At 40.7% G+C, this 18,056-nt stretch overlaps 1 protein-coding gene across 1 annotated transcript in view; it reads left to right on the forward strand.

The window, feature by feature from the left end:
- The window catches only part of ryr2a (ryanodine receptor 2a (cardiac)), a 785,545-nt gene that overhangs the window by 295,843 nt on the left and 471,646 nt on the right, over positions 1 to 18,056 (forward strand). The window contains exon 9 of the mRNA XM_072264911.1: positions 3,981 to 4,077. Coding sequence (XP_072121012.1) covers positions 3,981 to 4,077 — 97 coding nt within the window. The remainder of the gene's footprint in view (positions 1 to 3,980; positions 4,078 to 18,056) is intronic.

Raw genomic sequence — 18,056 nt, forward strand, 5'->3', positions numbered from 1 at the left:
TTTAAACTGCCTACTCCCATTGACCTGCACTGGGACTATACCCTCCATACCCCTATCCAAACTTAAAGTGTTGAAATCAAGTTTGCATGCATGCACCTTGTTCCACACTCCCATGATTCTCTGAGTGGAGAAGTTTCCCCTTGCATTCCCTTAAACTTTTCACCTTTCACTCTTAACCTATGACCTCTAATTATTGTCTGTCCCAAACTCAGAGGAAAAAGTCTGCTTGCATTTACCCTCATAATTTTGTATATCTCTATCAAAGGAATAGAGCATTCCTATCCAAGGAATAAAGTCTGAACCTATTCAATCTTTCCTTACAACTCAGTTCATCTAGACCCAGCAAAATCCTTGTAAATTTTCCCTGTACTCTTTCAAACTTACTTACTTCTTTCCTATAGGTAGGTGACCAAAACTGCACGCAGTACTCCAAATGAGGCCTCACCAATGTCTTGTGCAACTTCAACATAACATCCCATCTCCTGTACTCAATACTTTGATTTATGAAGGCCATTGTGGCAAAAAGCTTGCTTAATGACCCTATCTACCTGTGGTGCCACTTTCAATGAATTATAGATCTGTATTCCCAGATTCCTTTGCTTTCAGTGCCCTGCCACTCACTGTGTAAGACCTATCCTGGTTGGTCCTACCAAAGTGATGAAAGGTGTCATCTGGTGCTATCAAGCGAGACTAAACCTCCTGACTGATGCCCAGTTTTGGAATAACTAGAATAACCACATCACTGTCTTGCCCCCAATCATTGACCAAATAATTAAATTCTATAGGTGAAATGAGACTTACTGCCCCTGACATCAAGGTCTAGCAGGACTGAGTTATAGGGAGACGTTGGCCACATTGGATCTTTATTCCTTGGAGCATGGGACTATGAGAGGTGACCTCATAGAAGCTTATAAAATGATGGGGTGTATGGATATGATAGATGGTTATAACCTTCTTCCCAGAGTTGGGGAGTCTAAAACTAGGGGTTACAGATAAAAGATAAGAGGGCGAGGTTTAAGAGACCTCAGAGGTAACTTCTTTACACAGAGTGTAGTGAATATTTGAAATGAGCTGCCAGGGGAAATGGTGAAGGCAAAATTGAAGAGGCATTTGCATAGGTACATCGAAGAGAAGGTCTTGGAGGAGTATGGGCAAACATGTGCAAATGGGGTGAGCATGGAGAATGCTGTCGTGGGCATGGACCAGGTGGGCTGAAGGACCAGTTTCTATGCTGTATCACTCTGAGTCCATTTGACTAGATGGGACAACAAGGAGTTCTGGATAAATGGAAGTCAGTGGGCATCAAGGGGTTCACACTCCAGCGTTGGAGTTGCATCTTGCATAAACAAAGATGGTTGTGATTGCGATGTGGATCATCCCAGGTTCAAGCCATTACTGGAGGCATTCCTCAGAGCAGCTTCATATTTTTAACTGCTTCGTCAGTAACTTACCTTTCATCATAGCTTCCAAAGCAGGGATGGCTGCTCCTGATACACAACTCCTCAGCAATGAGGCAGTTCAGGCCTGTGTGCAGCTAGACCTAGATAATATACAAGCATGGACTGATAAATAGCAAGTAACATTCTAGATGCAAAAGTACCAAAGAATGACTGGCTTTGATTACAGTTTTGCTCCAATTCCCTTGAGAAGAAAATGAGAAAGTAGCAGCCAACAACAGGAATTCTGCAGATGCTGGAAATTCAAGCAACACACATCAAAGTTGCTGGTGAACACAGCAGGCCAGGCAGCATCTCTAGGAAGAGGTGCAGTCGACGTTTCAGGCCGAGACCCTTCATCAGGACTAACTGAAGGAAGAGTGAGTAAGAGATTTGAAAGTTGGAGGGGGAGGGGGAGATCCAAAATGATAGGAGAAGACAGGAGGGGGAGGGATGGAGCCAAGAGGTGGCCACACATTTTAATTCCACATCCCATTCCCATTCTGACATGTCTATCCACGGCCTCCTCTACTGTAAAGATGAAGCCACACTCAGGTTGGAGGAACCACACCTTATATTCCGTCTGGGTAGCCTCCAACCTGATGGCATGAACATCGACTTCTCTAACTTCTGCTAATGCCCCACCTCCCCCTCGTACCCCATCTGTTACTTATTTTTATGCACACATTCTTTCTCTCACTCTCCTTTTTCTCCCTCTGTCCCTCTGAATATACCCCTTGCCCATCCTCTGGGTTCCCCCCCCTTGTCTTTCTTCCCGAACCTCCTGTCCCATGATCCTCTCATGTGCCTTTTGCCTATCACCTGTACAGCTCTTGGCTTTATCCCTGCCCCTCCTGTCTTCTCCTATCATTTTGGATCTCCCCCTCCCCATCCAACTTTCAAATCCCTTACTCACTCTTCCTTCAGTTAGTCCTGACGAAGGGTCTCGGCCTGAAACGTCAACTGTACCTCTTCCTAGAGATGCTGCCTGGCCTGCTGCGTTCACCAGCAACTTTGATGCGAGAAAGTAGCAGCCTCCATTCTCTGAAAAGGTCCTGAACACTAACTCAGAATCATGTATGTGTAGGTAAAGTTTTTGTTCCAGTGATATTGGTCCACAGGAATGTGATACTGCAATAAACTGCCGGCAGCTTCAATTTCTTTAGTTCACAGTGTCTGTATTATTTCAAACGTTATCACTTTTACAGACCATTAAAATTGGTCAGCAGAACCTGAAAGGAACTCTTATTAGGCAGGTAACAACCCAGCAGTTATTAAGTTAACAGGGCAGGGTAGAAAGTGTAATGCCAGAAATAGGTTGAAAATGACCAATTTCAGTGCAATCCTGCAACCCACTGAGCAGAAACCCTGCACCCCGAGAACCAGCAAAAGGGAGATGGAGAGGGAAGCAAGCTGGAAGAGACTGGCGGCAAAACCAACATGTCAATAGCAGGTAGTTATTGCTGAACATCATTCTAAATGTACTCTCTTCATTGTACACATGCTCTACATGATCATGGTTAGCTATATAACCACCCACTGTCCACAATGCTCACGTCCTCCTTCAGATAATACACTGACAGAGGAGCCACTATCTCTTTATTTCCTTCTTTATGGTGCGTACCTGCACTGTAAAGTTTAGATCTGTGGCAATTGCCCTTGGTGAGAGTATCTGGTTTGAGCCATCTACCGGCTGATCTTGTGTCTCCTCTAAGCCAGGGGTTCCCAACCTTTCTGCGCCATGGACCCTTACCGTTAACCGAGGGAGTCCGTAGATGCCAGGCGGGGAACCCTTCGTCTGAGCGTGACCTCATATGGCAGCTCAATGGGAGCCATGAGCTATGAGACGAAGCGAGTAACTGCGGATGCTGGAAATCTGAAACACAACAGACTGGGAGCATTCAGCATTTCAAGCTGCATTATTGTGGAGGGAAACCTTGAGCAAAGTGATGGCCCGTGAATGCACTATCTCCATCACTGGAAAATTGCTCCTTATCTATTATAGATTGTCCAAGGGAGTGATGGCAGATTTCAGATGGCCAACGACCTGAGAGCTAGAGCTAAAATGCTGGATACTCCTTGCAAATCAGAATCAGAATCAGATTTAATATCACCTTGTCAACTTTATGACAGCAGTACAATGAAATACATGATAACTAAATATAGAGAAGAGAAAACTGAATTACATTAAGTATATAAGTATATACACTATATATCCATTAAATAGTTAAGTCAAAATAAAACAGTGTAAAATAACAGAAATAAAAGAGTAGTGGGGTAGTGTTCATGGGTTAATGTCCATTCAGAAATATCACTAAAGCTTGGTAACATCAAAATATCGTGAAACTCCCTTTTTAAGTAAAAGTAACTGTTCACTGCTGTGATATCATTTTGAAGCCCAGACACATAGCATACTGTATGTAACTCAAACCAAGAAAAAATGATAATTCATATGTCTGCCTGTCTACTTCTCTTTCTGTGAACAAACACTATGTTATCTGTGATTCCTCATTTTAAGTCTTGGTTTAAATCATTTTCCATTAGGATATTTAAAGGGAGGGGATGTGCTGAGGTTACCACATGGACACATGGATGAATGTCTTACGGTTCCATCAGGAGAGCACGGAGAAGAACAGCGCAGGTGATTACGGGACACAAGCTAACAGTCTGCTGAGATTGTGTGGAAACTGAAAGAGCACAACATTGAACAGAGTAGGAATGATGTAATGTCTTGAATCTCTTGCAAAGGCCTGTCAAGTGCACATCAAACAATATAAAAAATGAAATGTTTCTTTGTGGGACAGATTGATGTAAGTCTTAGAGCATGATGATGATATTAGATGTACTGTATGAATGCAAGTTGTTGAGTTAATGGTGAAGTATTTAAAATCCCATGACTTGGATACTTTGGGTCAAAGCCATTCTGATGAATTGACAATTTTTTTTCCACCACAGATGCTGTTTGACCACAGAGTTCCTCCAGCTGTTTGCTTGTTGCTAAGCTGGGCAAATTGGAATACAAAAGTGAGAATAAGAATATTAAACTCGAAGGTGCAGGGAACAGGTTTCGCTGGGAGAGTGGGACTGAATGCTGGAACAGATACTGTCAGCCAAATCTTGGATGAGTTGAATTTAATCAGTGATGGGGGGCTACTAGAGAACTACAGTACACTAAGTCTTAGTTATTCATGAGGGATAGAGGAACAGACTTACCAGGGATAAAAAAAAATGGGTATACCGCACCACCTAGGCTGCTGATAATAACACTAAGACGTGCAGTGATGCATCTCTCCATAGATAGGACAATTTTTATGTATGATTTATCCTGTTTTACAATCACTCCGAACGCCAACTCTGGATGCAGATCTACACATGTTGCTGACTCCCATGTGTTCCTGACCACAGACTGAACTTTTACACTGGGAAAGATGTGGATGTGGAAGCTCAGTTTGATATGAAATTGGATTCTGAGTTTACAAATAATCTGGGCCAACGAGCAAAGGAGGGAATGGAATCATTAGCAAGGCGGCTGAGTTATGCTAATAATCATGAGAATCTGTTTAACAGGAGAAAATCAGAGGACATTCAGGATTGAACACCGAGGGACTGGTAAAATCGAGAGAAGGGGCTGCTATTATTTTCCGGGAGCAACCCGATCCATGTCTTCGGAAGAGGCCATCTAGGAGCCATTTGCAGAAGAAAAGGAAGTTGATGAAGAATATTTCTGTGGAGAATTCGCGGAGAGATATGTTGATGGTGCCTGAAGCAAAGTCACTGTTGGAGATGCGTAGGCTGTTGTTAACCCAATGAAGGCAGGCCTGTTGAAGGACTGAAAATGGAGAGTCACTGGAAAAAACATCATGTGATTAAGCATCTTAAAATCCATAGAATAGTTGGAAAAAGCTTGGGGAGGGATACTGCATACAGGACATGGTTTATATTTTTTTTCGGAGTGCTTCAGAAAAACAGAAATGATTACAGGGGTTGAAATGTGTTAGGAGACAAAGTGAATTAGGATTTAGGAGAGGAAAGGAGACAAGGGAGATATGAAGTGGGAGCAGTGGTTTTCAGTAAATAAAGAGGCATGTATGGATAAATTATGGAGGGAAATTACATAATTGGAAGGGGGAGCAGGATGATGGTGTTTATTTAAGGGAGGCCAGGAAGTAAAGAAGGATGGCCATCCGTATGGATGTAATATCGTCAGGAGGATTTTTGGACAAACAAATCCACTTGAAAATATGGCTACCAGATTAACAGATTGAGTTATATCTTCATATCATGTTATTTAAAGGTTTTAGTAATCAAGTACACATTGCAGGCTCCATGAAAAGTTGATTACTTAAAGTTTTAAATAACCTATTACATGTTGGAGTAACCATGAAAAGGTTTGAAGTTGACCATAAATTTTAATCATACGCTTGCAAACTTTTAATGCCACATTACAGGATCCAAAGAGAATTTGATGTTGTTAGCCTACTATTTAAATGTAAGGATGTGATGGAAACAATGCAGGTCTATTATTCTTATTGCTTTTTGTGTATGGTATTTAACATGAATATATAAATAGAGGAAAACAAAAGTGAAAGGACTGGGTTAATTAAAAATTTCCTCTTGTACAGTGAGATGCCCAAAAATATCAGCCCAGATTTTGCATCTAAATCTCTGGAATAGGTCTGTCATCTCATCAGCTTCTGACTATGAAACGTAGGTTTGCTACCAGCTGTGTTGCAGCTTATATTTATCCTTGAAAGCTGCTGACTATGTGTTCTGAGGAACCGAGCATTCTTTCAGTGTTTTCACAAATGTAAACATTGGCTGAGAAGCCATGAGGAAAGGACAAGGTTGGAGGAGGCCTTGAAGACCATGGTAGCCTAGCATTAAATGGACACTAGAAAAGTCATTGTGTGCCTTAGTTTAAGGAATTCAAAAACGAACCCTCCATTTATTTGTAGACTGACCCAGATTGCAAAGATTTTTCATGAGCCTTTGCAGCAAGTATTATACTGCTAATCTAGACTTTTAATTCAGTATTGTAGTTCACCTTGATTTGTTTTACTGGCTTGCTGTTTTTCCTGTTTAACCTATAATTATGTGACATATACAGTATTCTACAGGGTATGGATATCTTCAGTAACAATGATTGTGTATCAAATCAGTCTGTTCCTGGTGCTTTTTCCTGTCCATTAGACTCCAGTTAAGTTAGATAGTACAGACTGAAGAAAAGAAGTTAATTATAAACCAACATTTAATATGCTGAAACATGTTCACCAATGAAATAAACAAAAGACTAGATATCATTCTCCCAAAAAGGCAGCCCAACTATATTCAGGGGATTCGAAGCAAATGAAGAAGATAAAAACAAATATTTGGCTTAATGAACTTAGTTTAAATAGAATTTCACTAAAATTCACACCCAAAGGAATTGTGCTTTGCTCAATGTGCTGTGAATTTATTAGTGGGCATTGGAGCAGCATAGTTAATTTAGAAGAACAACAGACAGAGATCTAGATTATTGACCTGAATTTTTAAAAAAATTTGTCTAGTATAGGTAAAGGTAACCTTGAAACTCCTGGACTGTTGTTAAAGAAAAACACTGGTTTGCAAATGTCCAGGAAAGGAAATCTGTCTTCTTTACTCAATCTGGGTACAGGGGTTTTCAAACTTTCTTTTTGCCGTGGACCAAATCCATTAATCAGGGGGTCCGTGGATCCCAAGTTGAGAACAGCTAGTTTAGAGACTGCAGACAACTATTGCATATGATTTGTAATTCCTTACCAAATAGGGCCAGTAGACCACTCTGTCAGAAACAATTTGATGTTGGTAATAAATGATAGCTTTCAGCTAATATCATTACCCACACTGTGTGGAAAAATAATTTATTTAAAGCATTGCTTGGCTCAGCAGTAAAATGTTCAATGATTTAACAGTTGGGCTTGGTCTTTCAAGGCATCTCAGGTGCTACATGTATCTCCTTGGCACCTCCTGCCTTAATGGGAGTATGATGTCCATTCTCAAAAAAGCTGTTCCAAGACAGTGTTTATGCTTCCCTGATGCCAAAACAGCAAAACCTCCAGTCTGAAACTTCAGTAACATAAGGTAATGGATGCTGTTCAGCCCGCTTACTGAGGTGTAGATAAGAGCGACCATAGCCATGTTGACAAGAAGATCCAGGAATCTAACCTCGATATCCTGGCCCATACTCACAGTACTGTGCAAAAGTCTTAGGCAAATGTAAAAGAATTCTGTAAAGCAAAGATGCTTTAAAAAATAATGAAATAACGAATGTCTAAATATCAAAAAAAAACATAAAGAGCAGAAAATAGTAAAAAAACTAAATCAAATGAATATTTGATGTGACCACTCTTTGCCTTTAAAAATGCCTCAATTCTCTGGGGTGCACTGTCACGCAATTTTATAAGAAAATTGGCTGGTAAGTTGTGCCAAGCCTTTTGGAGGTCTTACCGCAGTTCTTCTGCAGACTTTGGCTTCTATCTCTCCAGGTAATCTGATGTTGAGATCAGGGTTCTGTGGAGGCTATACCATCTGAAACCATATGACAAATCTGTGGACTTTTGCAAGGACTGTATCTCTCAATCCATATTCTGTAGGCTGACTATCACACTGCTGTATGTAGAACTCTGCTCTGTGCAGATTGGCTGCTATTTCCTACAGTGCAACAATGATAACACAAATATTTCATTGAGTTACACACACCAAACAAAGTGCTGCAGGGACTCAGCAGGTCAGGCGGCATCTATGGAAAAGATTACAGTTGATGTCTTGGCCTGAAACCTTGACTATGCTCTTTTCCATAGACACTGCCTGGCATGCTGAGTTCCTCCAACATTTTGTATGTGCTGCTTGGATTTCTAGTGTCTTGTTTTTATTTGTTACAGAAATGCCAGTGATGTCCACATCCTTTGGTCTTCCTGGCAGGAATATGTAAAGGAGTTTAATCTTCCTGACTACTTGGCATTGAAGCCAATTGTAAGCATACATACACACTACAAATCCTGAGCATACATAATTATTGTTCCACACAGTACTGGGAATAACTGTATCCCTGTTGGATATGCCCCTGCTAATGCCATGTGCCCTTTTAGGGCAATGAGCTATGTCTCCACAGCCAGTAGAGAGACTTAATTAATCTTTATCATTGATACATGCTTTTTTATCTCGCTGATCAGACTACTCTATTCACTCTTTTCAGGACTGCCTCAGAAAGTTATAACTTGGTTGTCGCTTCTTCAAAATGCAGCAGCAAGAATCTTAACTACGAAAAAGAAAATCTGAGCACTTTTCACCAGTTTTGGCATTATTACACTGGCTGCCTGTGACCTTTAAGATCAATTTTAAAATTCTCTTAATTGTATATCAGGTTATGAGTAATCTAGCTCCTCCATATACTTTGGAGTGTTTTTCCCCTTACATCCCTAATCATTATCTTAGATCCATGAATACTGGTTTACTTAGCATATAAGAACAGGTGATGAAACCTTTTGCTCTTATGCACCAAAAATTGGATTATTCTACTGACTAAGGTACGCCAGACGAGTACAGTGAAACAGTTCAGAATACTTCTAAAATCCTACTTTTTAAATTTGGCCTACTTATAGGATAACTTAATGCCTGTTGATGTTAATTACATTTATTTAAGTTGGTATATTCGATTACATTTTATTCTATATAATGTTTGCCTTTAGTTCTGATTTATAATTGAGTCTTGTATTTTTATGACTATATTAATTATTTTTACAGTCTGTGTAAAACACTTTGAGCTTGCATCTTGATGTATGGAAAGTGCTATATAAAGTTTATTATTATTTATCAAAGAAATTACATAGGAAACAGGCCAGTTAGCCAAATGCTGTGTGCCAGCATTTTGTTCCACACCAACTTTCTCCTGCATTGCTCCATCTAATGTCATAAAATACAATCCAGCTACTGGGACCTTTTTCCCTTGTGTGTCAAAGAAAGCTAATGGCACAAAAGGATGTCATTAGTCTTTCTGATTGTGCCAGTTGAGAAAAAGCTGTGCAGCCCATTTCCACTTTTCAGTATGAGGTACATTTCCTTGCAAGTTATTATTCTTCCATATACTATGGAGTGTGGTGAAAGCTTCTGCCAGAATCACACATTGAAACAATGCGCTCCAGTAGTGATTATTCCCAGATGGGAAAATATCTTCCTCATCTCCGCTTTCCTTCTTCTATAACTACTATAAATCTCTGTCCCTTCTCCCCTTCCCCCCCACCACCACTGAAGTTTTGAAATCCTTCCTATTTATTATGGACACAAGAGATTCTGCAGGTGCTGGAAATCCAGAGTAACACACACACAGAATGCTGGAGGAACTCAGCAGGTCTATGATGTTTCAGGCTGAGATCCCTCATCATGGTGAAGGGTCCCAGCCCGAAACATTGACTCCTTATTCTCCTCTGTAGATGCTGCCTGCCTGGCTCTCCAGCAATTTTTGTGTGTGTGAATCATAATTATTATGGAGCTGAGCAGGGCTCTTATGATTGGACTATATTGAACCATGGATCACTGTTTTAAAATAAAAGGACAGATTTGAGAGCTTATTAAATCTATTTGCAATCCTTTATCCAAGATCTCTGTGTGGAGAGAACAACAGATTTTTATAGAATATTGGCTAAAACCAGAAAATGTGGCTAGGTAAAAGGTCAGTTATCATCTCATTGAAAGATAGAACAGGCACACGGTACTGAATGGCCTATAACTGCCTTTGGTCTCGACTTTTCGTTGGTGGTTCCATAAAAACGTTTGGATTGTCAATGTGCACCTTAATGGCTGCAATGCAATGTACATATTATGACTTTGTGGGTACGCACAGCTCCAAAGCCATATTTATGTTTGCTGATGACACCATTACCATTGGCTGAATCAAAGGTGGTAATGAATCAGCATATAGGAGGGAGATCGGAAATCTGTCTGAGCAGTGCTACTGCAACGACCTCTCACTCAATGTCAGCAAGACCAACGAGCTGATTACTGACTTCAGGAGGAAGAAACTGGAGGTCCATGAGCCAGTCCTCATCAGGGGATCAGAGGTGGAGAGGGTCAGTAACTGTAAATTCCTTGGTGTTAGCATTTCAGTGGATCTGTCCTGGGTTCAGCACGTAAGTGCCATTATGAAGAAAACATGGCAGTGTCTCTACTTCCTTCGAAGTTTGCGAAGATTTGGCATGGCACCTACAACCTTGACAATCTTCTATAGATATGCTGTGGAGAGTATATTGACTAGCTGCATCACGACCTGATATGGAAACACCAATGGCTTTGAATGGAAAATCCTACAAAAAATAGTTGATACAGCCCGGCCCATCATGGGTGAAGCCCTCCACGCCACTGAGCACATCTACATGGAGTGCTGTCACAGGAAAGCAGCATCCATCATCAAGGACTCTCACCATATAGACCATGCTCTGTCCTCACTGCTGCCATCAGGAAGGAGGTACAGGAGCCTCAGGACCCACACCACCAGGTTCAGGGACAGTTATTACCTTCAACCCTCAGGCTCCTGAACCAGAGGGGATAACTTCATTCAACGTCACTCACCCCAACTCTGAACTGTTCCCGTAAACTTTGGACTCATTCTCAAGGATTCTTCATCTCATGTTCTTGATATTTACTGCTTATTTATTTATTATTAATATTATTACTTATTTTTCTTTCTATTTGTATTTGGACAGTTTGTTGCCTTTTGCACATATGTTGTCTGTCCATCCTGTTGGGTGCGGTCATTGACCCACAACGAAACACATCTCAGGGTTGTATATGGTGACATATATGTACTTTGATAATAAATTTACTTTGTACTTTGAACTTGGATGTTGGGAACATGGGTGTCAGGCCCAGAGGTAAGTTGGTGAACAGGGTGTCCAGATAAAATTCATATTTGACTCCTCAGCTGTACATTTACTGATAATAAAAGAAATGGTAGAATTCTCAGGCAGTATCTATGGAACAATAAACAGGGTTACTGTTGCATATCAAAGGTACTCTGTTATAAAGGTCTTTGACCAGAAACGCTTATGAAGGTCATGCCTGGTGCATCTAGAGTTCACCTGAGTGGAGTTAACCACTTTAAAAAGCTGAATATAGATTTATTTATGCTTTTGTCCTTTCTTTTTATGTTTTTAACTAATTAACAGCAGTTTAAAGTATTGTTAAATAAATATATTATTTAAAAAAAATTTTTATTCATTAATTTTGAATTAGCTGCTCTGGGTTGAGGAAGGCTTGTTTTCACACCAGTTTTGTGGGTTCTAGGAAAGATGATGAGGCAGTCAAAAGCTCAACTAACTCTTGCATATCTCGGGAAGAAGGTTCCTGTAAGTGCTATTAGACAAGTGAGTATATTTAGATTCTAGCTTCTAAATGCTTCTGATAGTAGAATGGGCAAAGAAGTGGCAGATGAAATATAATGTAGAGAAGTGTATGGTCATACACTTTGATAAAAGGAACAAAGCCATAAACTATTTTGTAAACAGGGAAAAATTTTAAAAATCTGAGGTGCAAAGGGACTTGGAAGTCCTTGTGCAAGATTCTCTGAAGGTTAACTTGCAGGTTGAGTCGGTGGTGAGGAAGACAAATGTAATGTTAACATTCATTTTGGGAGGACTAGAATATAAAAGTAAGGATGTAGTGCTGAGGATTTGTAAGGCATTGGTCAGATGGCATTTGAAGTATTGTGAGGAGTTTTAGGCCCCTTATCTAAAAAGGATGTGCTGGCAATGGAGCGATCCAATGGAGGTTCACGAGAATTATTCTGGGAATGAAAGGGTTAATGTGTAAGGTGCGTTTGATGGCCCCGGGCCTGTACTCACTGGAGTTTATAAGAATGAGGCAGATCTCATTGAAATCCATTGTCTGTTGAAAGACGTAGATAAAGTGGATGTAGAGAGGATTTTTCCTGTAGTGGGGGAGTCTAGGATTAGAGGTTACAACATCAGGTTAGAGGGACATCCATTTAAAACAGAGATGAGGAGGAATTTCTTTAGCCGTGGGTTGGTGAATCTGTTGTATTCATTGCCACAGACAGCCATGGAGGCCAAGTCATTGTGATTATTTGAAGTGGAGATGATTGGTTTTTGATTAGTCAGGGTTTAAAAGATTAAGAAGGGAAGGCAAGAGAATAGAGTTGAGAGGGATAATAAATAAGCCATGTTGGAGCAGACTCAACGGGCTGAATTCCCTAATTCTGCTCTTATGTCTTATGGTCTCATTTGAGATTCTCAATGCCTCTTGAATACACTTGGCCAGAGCCTTTTAGTAATCAGCAGATTTGTTGCATTTCTCAAAACATGCTTTATGAACCTACTTGAATCTTTTTCTCAGTCAACCTATTAATCTCTTTTTGTGATGGTGATCAGAAATGAAGTGGAATAGAATTTGCTTCTTTTGGTCTGTGATAATGATCATAATTCAGTTGGATTCACGTTAATGACATCTAGGTCTTCTGCACATAATGGTTTGCATTTTTTTAAATATTGCTATGTATTGTGTATAATAGAATTTTGTACCTGAAACATATAGCATCCTATGGCCCAAATTGAGAAGGAATATTGCAAAGTATTTCTTTTAGAGAATTAAAAAAAAAATACATGCAATGCCCACTTTATTAGGAACCTCCTGTACCTAATAAAGTAGCCACTGAGTATATGTTTGTAGTCTTCTGCTTCTGCATCCCATCCACTTCAAGATTCTACATGTTGTACTCTTCCGTACGCTACAGTTGTAATGTATTGGGGTGACATGGTAGTGTAGTGGTTGGCACAATGCTTTACAGTACCAGCAGTCTGGGTTCATTTCCCACTGCTGCCTGTAAGGAGTTCGAACGTTCTCCCTGTGATCGTGTGGGATTCCTCTGGGTGCTCCAGTTTCCTTTCAGAGTCCAAAGACGTACTATTTGGTAGGTGAATTGCTCATTGTAAATTGTCCTGTGATTAGGCTGGGAATACATGGGGGTACTGATCGGTGGTGCAGCTCAAAGGGCCAGAAGGGCACTATATGTGGTTATTCTGCATGTGGTTATTTGATTTACTGTCACCTTGAACCAGTCTGGCCATTCTCCTCTGACCTCTCTCAAGGCATTTTTGTCCACAGAACTGACACTCACTGGATGCTTGTTTTTCACACCATTCTCTGGAAACTCAAGAGACTCTTGTTTGTGAAAATCCCAGGAGATGAGTATAGTCATCAGGATCACAGAATATGAAAGATTAAGTTGTTTAAAACAACGTACCACATTTTTCAGGGAAGTGGCAATGTATGCCTTTTGCTCTGGTAACACTGGTGTAGTAATTCTCTGGCTCAGGTTACACATGGAAATAACTGATTCCAAACACTCAACACCAGGGGTTCTCAACTGGGGTTCCACAAGAGATTGTGATTAAAAAAAAACAAAGTTTTTTGAACTTCATGCGATGCACGATGCTCGCGCTCACAGTGATGAGCAGTGACTGAGCAGCCCTGTTAGCAATTTTGTTAGCAATCTCTCAGCCCATTTTGACCATGTTTATTGGTTGAGTCCAGGGGGCAGGACAGTTGGCTGATGAGGAGCGTGAAGTGTGTTTTCTGGGCTTTGAATGGAATCACCCAACTTGGGCTGTGATGTCAGCCTCTCCCTGTGTAAAATAGACAGGGGTATTTTATTAACCCCTGTGTTTTACAGACATGTCTGATGGTCCAATGTGGTGATTTTTGAAGAGGAGATGTGAGAGGGAAGAGGAGAATTCTAGGCCTAGGCCTACAGACAATTCTAATAAGGTTCATGACAATCCTGGTAAGGTTAATGATGAAGAATTACAATCTTCTGAGTCATTTCACTGCACTAGTGCAATAACGGATGCAGAAAAGTCCATCTTTACAGTGAAAGCTACTTATTGATGGGTTTTCTATGGACTGGTGATCCAAGTTGTCCAATTCCATTCTGTCTAGTCTGTGAAAAACAACTTACAAATACAGCAATGGCTCCTGCAAAATTGAAAAGACACTTAACTATGAATCACAGCCATATGACATGTAAAAGTGCTGATTATTGTAAATGGCTATTGAGATCTCAAAACAGAGTAAAGCTTTTGTTAATAAGGTCATAGTCAGTAAAAGGATTCAGGAAGCAAGCTATTTAGTATTCATTACCCAGAAAAGGAAAAGTCACACAGTTGGTGAGAACCTAATAATGCCAGCATGTAAAATTATAGTGGGTAAAATGCTAGGACAAGATGCAGTATGAGAAATTGAAAAGGTTTCACTCTCAAACAGTACGATAGGTCGACGTATTGGTGACATGTCACATGATGCTGAACAGGTTTTGAGTGATAAACTGAAAAACAACAGCTTCTCTGTCTAGGTTGATGCGTCAACAGATGTCACCAATAAATGTCATGTTGTAGTATTTTTAAGATGTGTAAATGATAGTGAAATCCAAGGAAACTTTTTTCTACTGCAAAGAGCTGCCTGAAACAAGCAAAAACCGAGATATATTTGAATAGCTCGTACCAGTTACCTGACTTGTGGACACAGAAAATAAATCCCACTCTCTTGCTTTCTTCCTCTTTATTTTAGTAATTTCTTTGTTTAATAAAGCATTCAATTCTGTGAGAAGGCCGTCACGGACACTAACAAAAGGGTGAGTACAGCATGGTACACAGTGAAAGATGCACTGAATTTGAAGTGAAAATAACGATGGCCTTAGTCAGGAAAGTTGACAAATTTGATATTGCTAATGAAGGCTGGGAGTAGTCTATTGAGAGGGTGGAACTATATTTTCACGCAAACAACATGGATGAGCAAAAGAAAGTCCCTATGCTTTTTAGCTTAGTGGGTGCAAGAACGTACAGTCTCTTATACAACCTAGTAACCCCTGCCCCCTGCAAAGCCAGTAAGCAAGACGTTTGATGAATTGTTACCATTTTGCAAAATCACTTGAGCCCTAAACCACTGGTAATAGTCGTGAAATTTAGATTTTACAAAATGAACCAGTCAAATGATAAAGGTATTTCTGGGTGCATTGCAGAACTGCACAAACCTTCCCAACAACACACATCAAAGTTGCTAGTGAACGCAGCAGGCCAGGCAGCATCTCTAGGAAGAGGTACAGTCGACGTTTCAGGCCGAGACCCTTCATCAGGACTCACGAAATTAGGTGCTGCTGACACGTAATTGTCGGCCCAGATCAGAGACAACGGAATCGGCAATCGGTACTGATTTGGGCCGACAATTACGGGCGGCACCTAATTAATTAGCATGTTTGTTTCAGCTTTTTTCTTAAATATGTGCTGAGTACCTCCCGGCTACCGCTGGACCCCTGCATGCTTCGCAGATCGGTATCGGTTGGTGGCCCAGAGGGTGGGGGCCACTGCACCACCCAGCCTGCGATGACTCAGTCTAACACACCATCATCAGTCTGCTCGGCACTGTCTCGATTCCGGTAAGTGATACTACACTGTACATACATTATTTCTACTTTATATAGGCTGTGTATTTTTAGGTGTTATTTGGTATGATTTGGCAGCTTCATACTTAAAGGTTACTGGAGAGAGTGTTCTTGCCAACAGCACTTGCGTGAGATTTTTGCTACGGAGAACAGTTCAGTAATGATTGTGGAAAAGTATTTCTACTTTGTATAGGCTGTGTATTTATCATATCATTCCTGCTTTTACTATATGTTACTGTTGTTTTAGGTTTTATGTGTTATTTGGCATGATTTGGTAGGTTATTTTTGGGTCTGCAAACGCTCACAAAATTTTCCCATATAAATAAATGGTAATTGCTTCTTCGCTTTACGACATTTGGGCTTACGAACCGTTTCATAGGAACGCTCTACCTTCGGATGGCGGGGGAAACCTGTACTGCAGCTTTAGAGATGGACTTTCTGATACATTAAGGGGCAGGCTTGTATGTAGCATGTATAGTCAATGCACTCAAAAGAGGCTATTATCCGAAAGACACCAAACCTCAAAACAGGCATTGACTGTTGCATTATTGTTAGAGACTGCAGCAAAGGATGCAGTAGAACTACAGAAAAGGAGGTTAGAATGTGAAATGCACAAAATGTCCATGAATGGTGCAAAAAGCCAAAGATGTTATCAATGTGGCAAATCTCCCAGGATGCAAATAAATGACTGTTAGTTCAAAGAAAAAGTCTGCAGAAAGTGTCACAGACGAGGTCACAAAGAGAGAATGTGCAAGGCAGACAAAAAGCACAACTGAGTGAAAAGTCTCAAATACAAAACGAAACAAATGCATAAAGTTACCGAATGTAAAAAAGAATTGGCCAACATAGTCTGACAAAGGTGAACTGTTTTGCCTAGAACTCCATAGTATAACTGAAGCAGATCACGAAATCATCTGGTTCACAATAGATGTGTCCAGTGTAAAACTGAAAATGGAGCTGGATACAGGATCAACGTTGTCCATAATTACAGAGGTTGACTACAACAGACTGTTTTCTAAGATACCATTGGAGAACACCACAGTGATGTTAAAGATGTACACAGGTGAAAAAGTGTCTCCCAAAGGCAAACTGAAAGGAAATGTATCCTATGGAGGCCAAACACAACAGTTAGAGCTTTATGCATTGAAAAGTGGAGGGCCAGCACTTTTCAGACATGAATAGTTCAGAAAAATCCAACTAGACTGGTACTCAATCAAAGCTCTTAGTGTGGCATCAACAGGCAACAGCAGACCTGGCACAACTGCTTAATGCTAATGAGAAGGTGTTTGAGAAGAGTGTTGGTAAACTCAAAGGCCATAATTGAACTGGATGAAGCAGCAACACCAAGATTCCATAAAGCCTGTCCAGTGCCTGACACATGACGTTCTAAAGTGGATGCTGAACTGCAGAGCTTGGATGTCTCTGGAATTCTCTGCAAGGTTGAGTGGAGTGATTGGGCCATGCCCATTGCCCTGGTGATCAAGAAAGGGAAGGCCAGAGCCGTTTGCTTATGTGAGGATTACAAGGTGAGCATCAACCTGGTGCTGCATACCATGCAGTATCCCCTGCCATGAATAGAAAACATTTTTGCATCTTTGGCAGGTAAGGTGAGGTTTTTAAAGATTGACTTGTCACAAGCCTATCTGCAAATGGAGATTGAGTAGTCAAGCAGGAAGTTGCTCACAATCAACACTCACAAGGGACTGTTCCTGTCATCTTTGGCATCACAACAGCTACAGAAAATTGGCAAAGGTCAATGGACCAAATGCTTAAAGTTATCCCAGGAACTCATCATGACATCATTGTGACTGACAAAAATGATGAAGAGCACCTCCAGAACCTTGGTGAAGTGCATACCAGGCTGAATGGATGTGGTCTGCGTGCAAAGGGAGAGAAATGTGAGGTTTTCAAGAATGAAATCTCATGTTGTGGTCATGTCATTGACTAGCAGGGCTTATTTAAGTCACAAGAAAAGAATGAAGGAGTGCTACAGGCAGCTAAACCGGAACATGTGTCACAACTCAGGTCATACTTGGGCCTTGAAAACTACTAACACTGGTTTCTCCTCAACATTGCTACAGTGCTGCCTATATTGAATGCACTGTTACAGACTGAAGCAAAGTGGGAATGATCAGAAAGATGTGAAAAAGCATTCA

The sequence above is a fragment of the Mobula birostris genome, chromosome 8 (genome assembly GCF_030028105.1).
Source record: "Mobula birostris isolate sMobBir1 chromosome 8, sMobBir1.hap1, whole genome shotgun sequence".
Lineage (NCBI taxonomy): Eukaryota > Metazoa > Chordata > Chondrichthyes > Myliobatiformes > Myliobatidae > Mobula > Mobula birostris.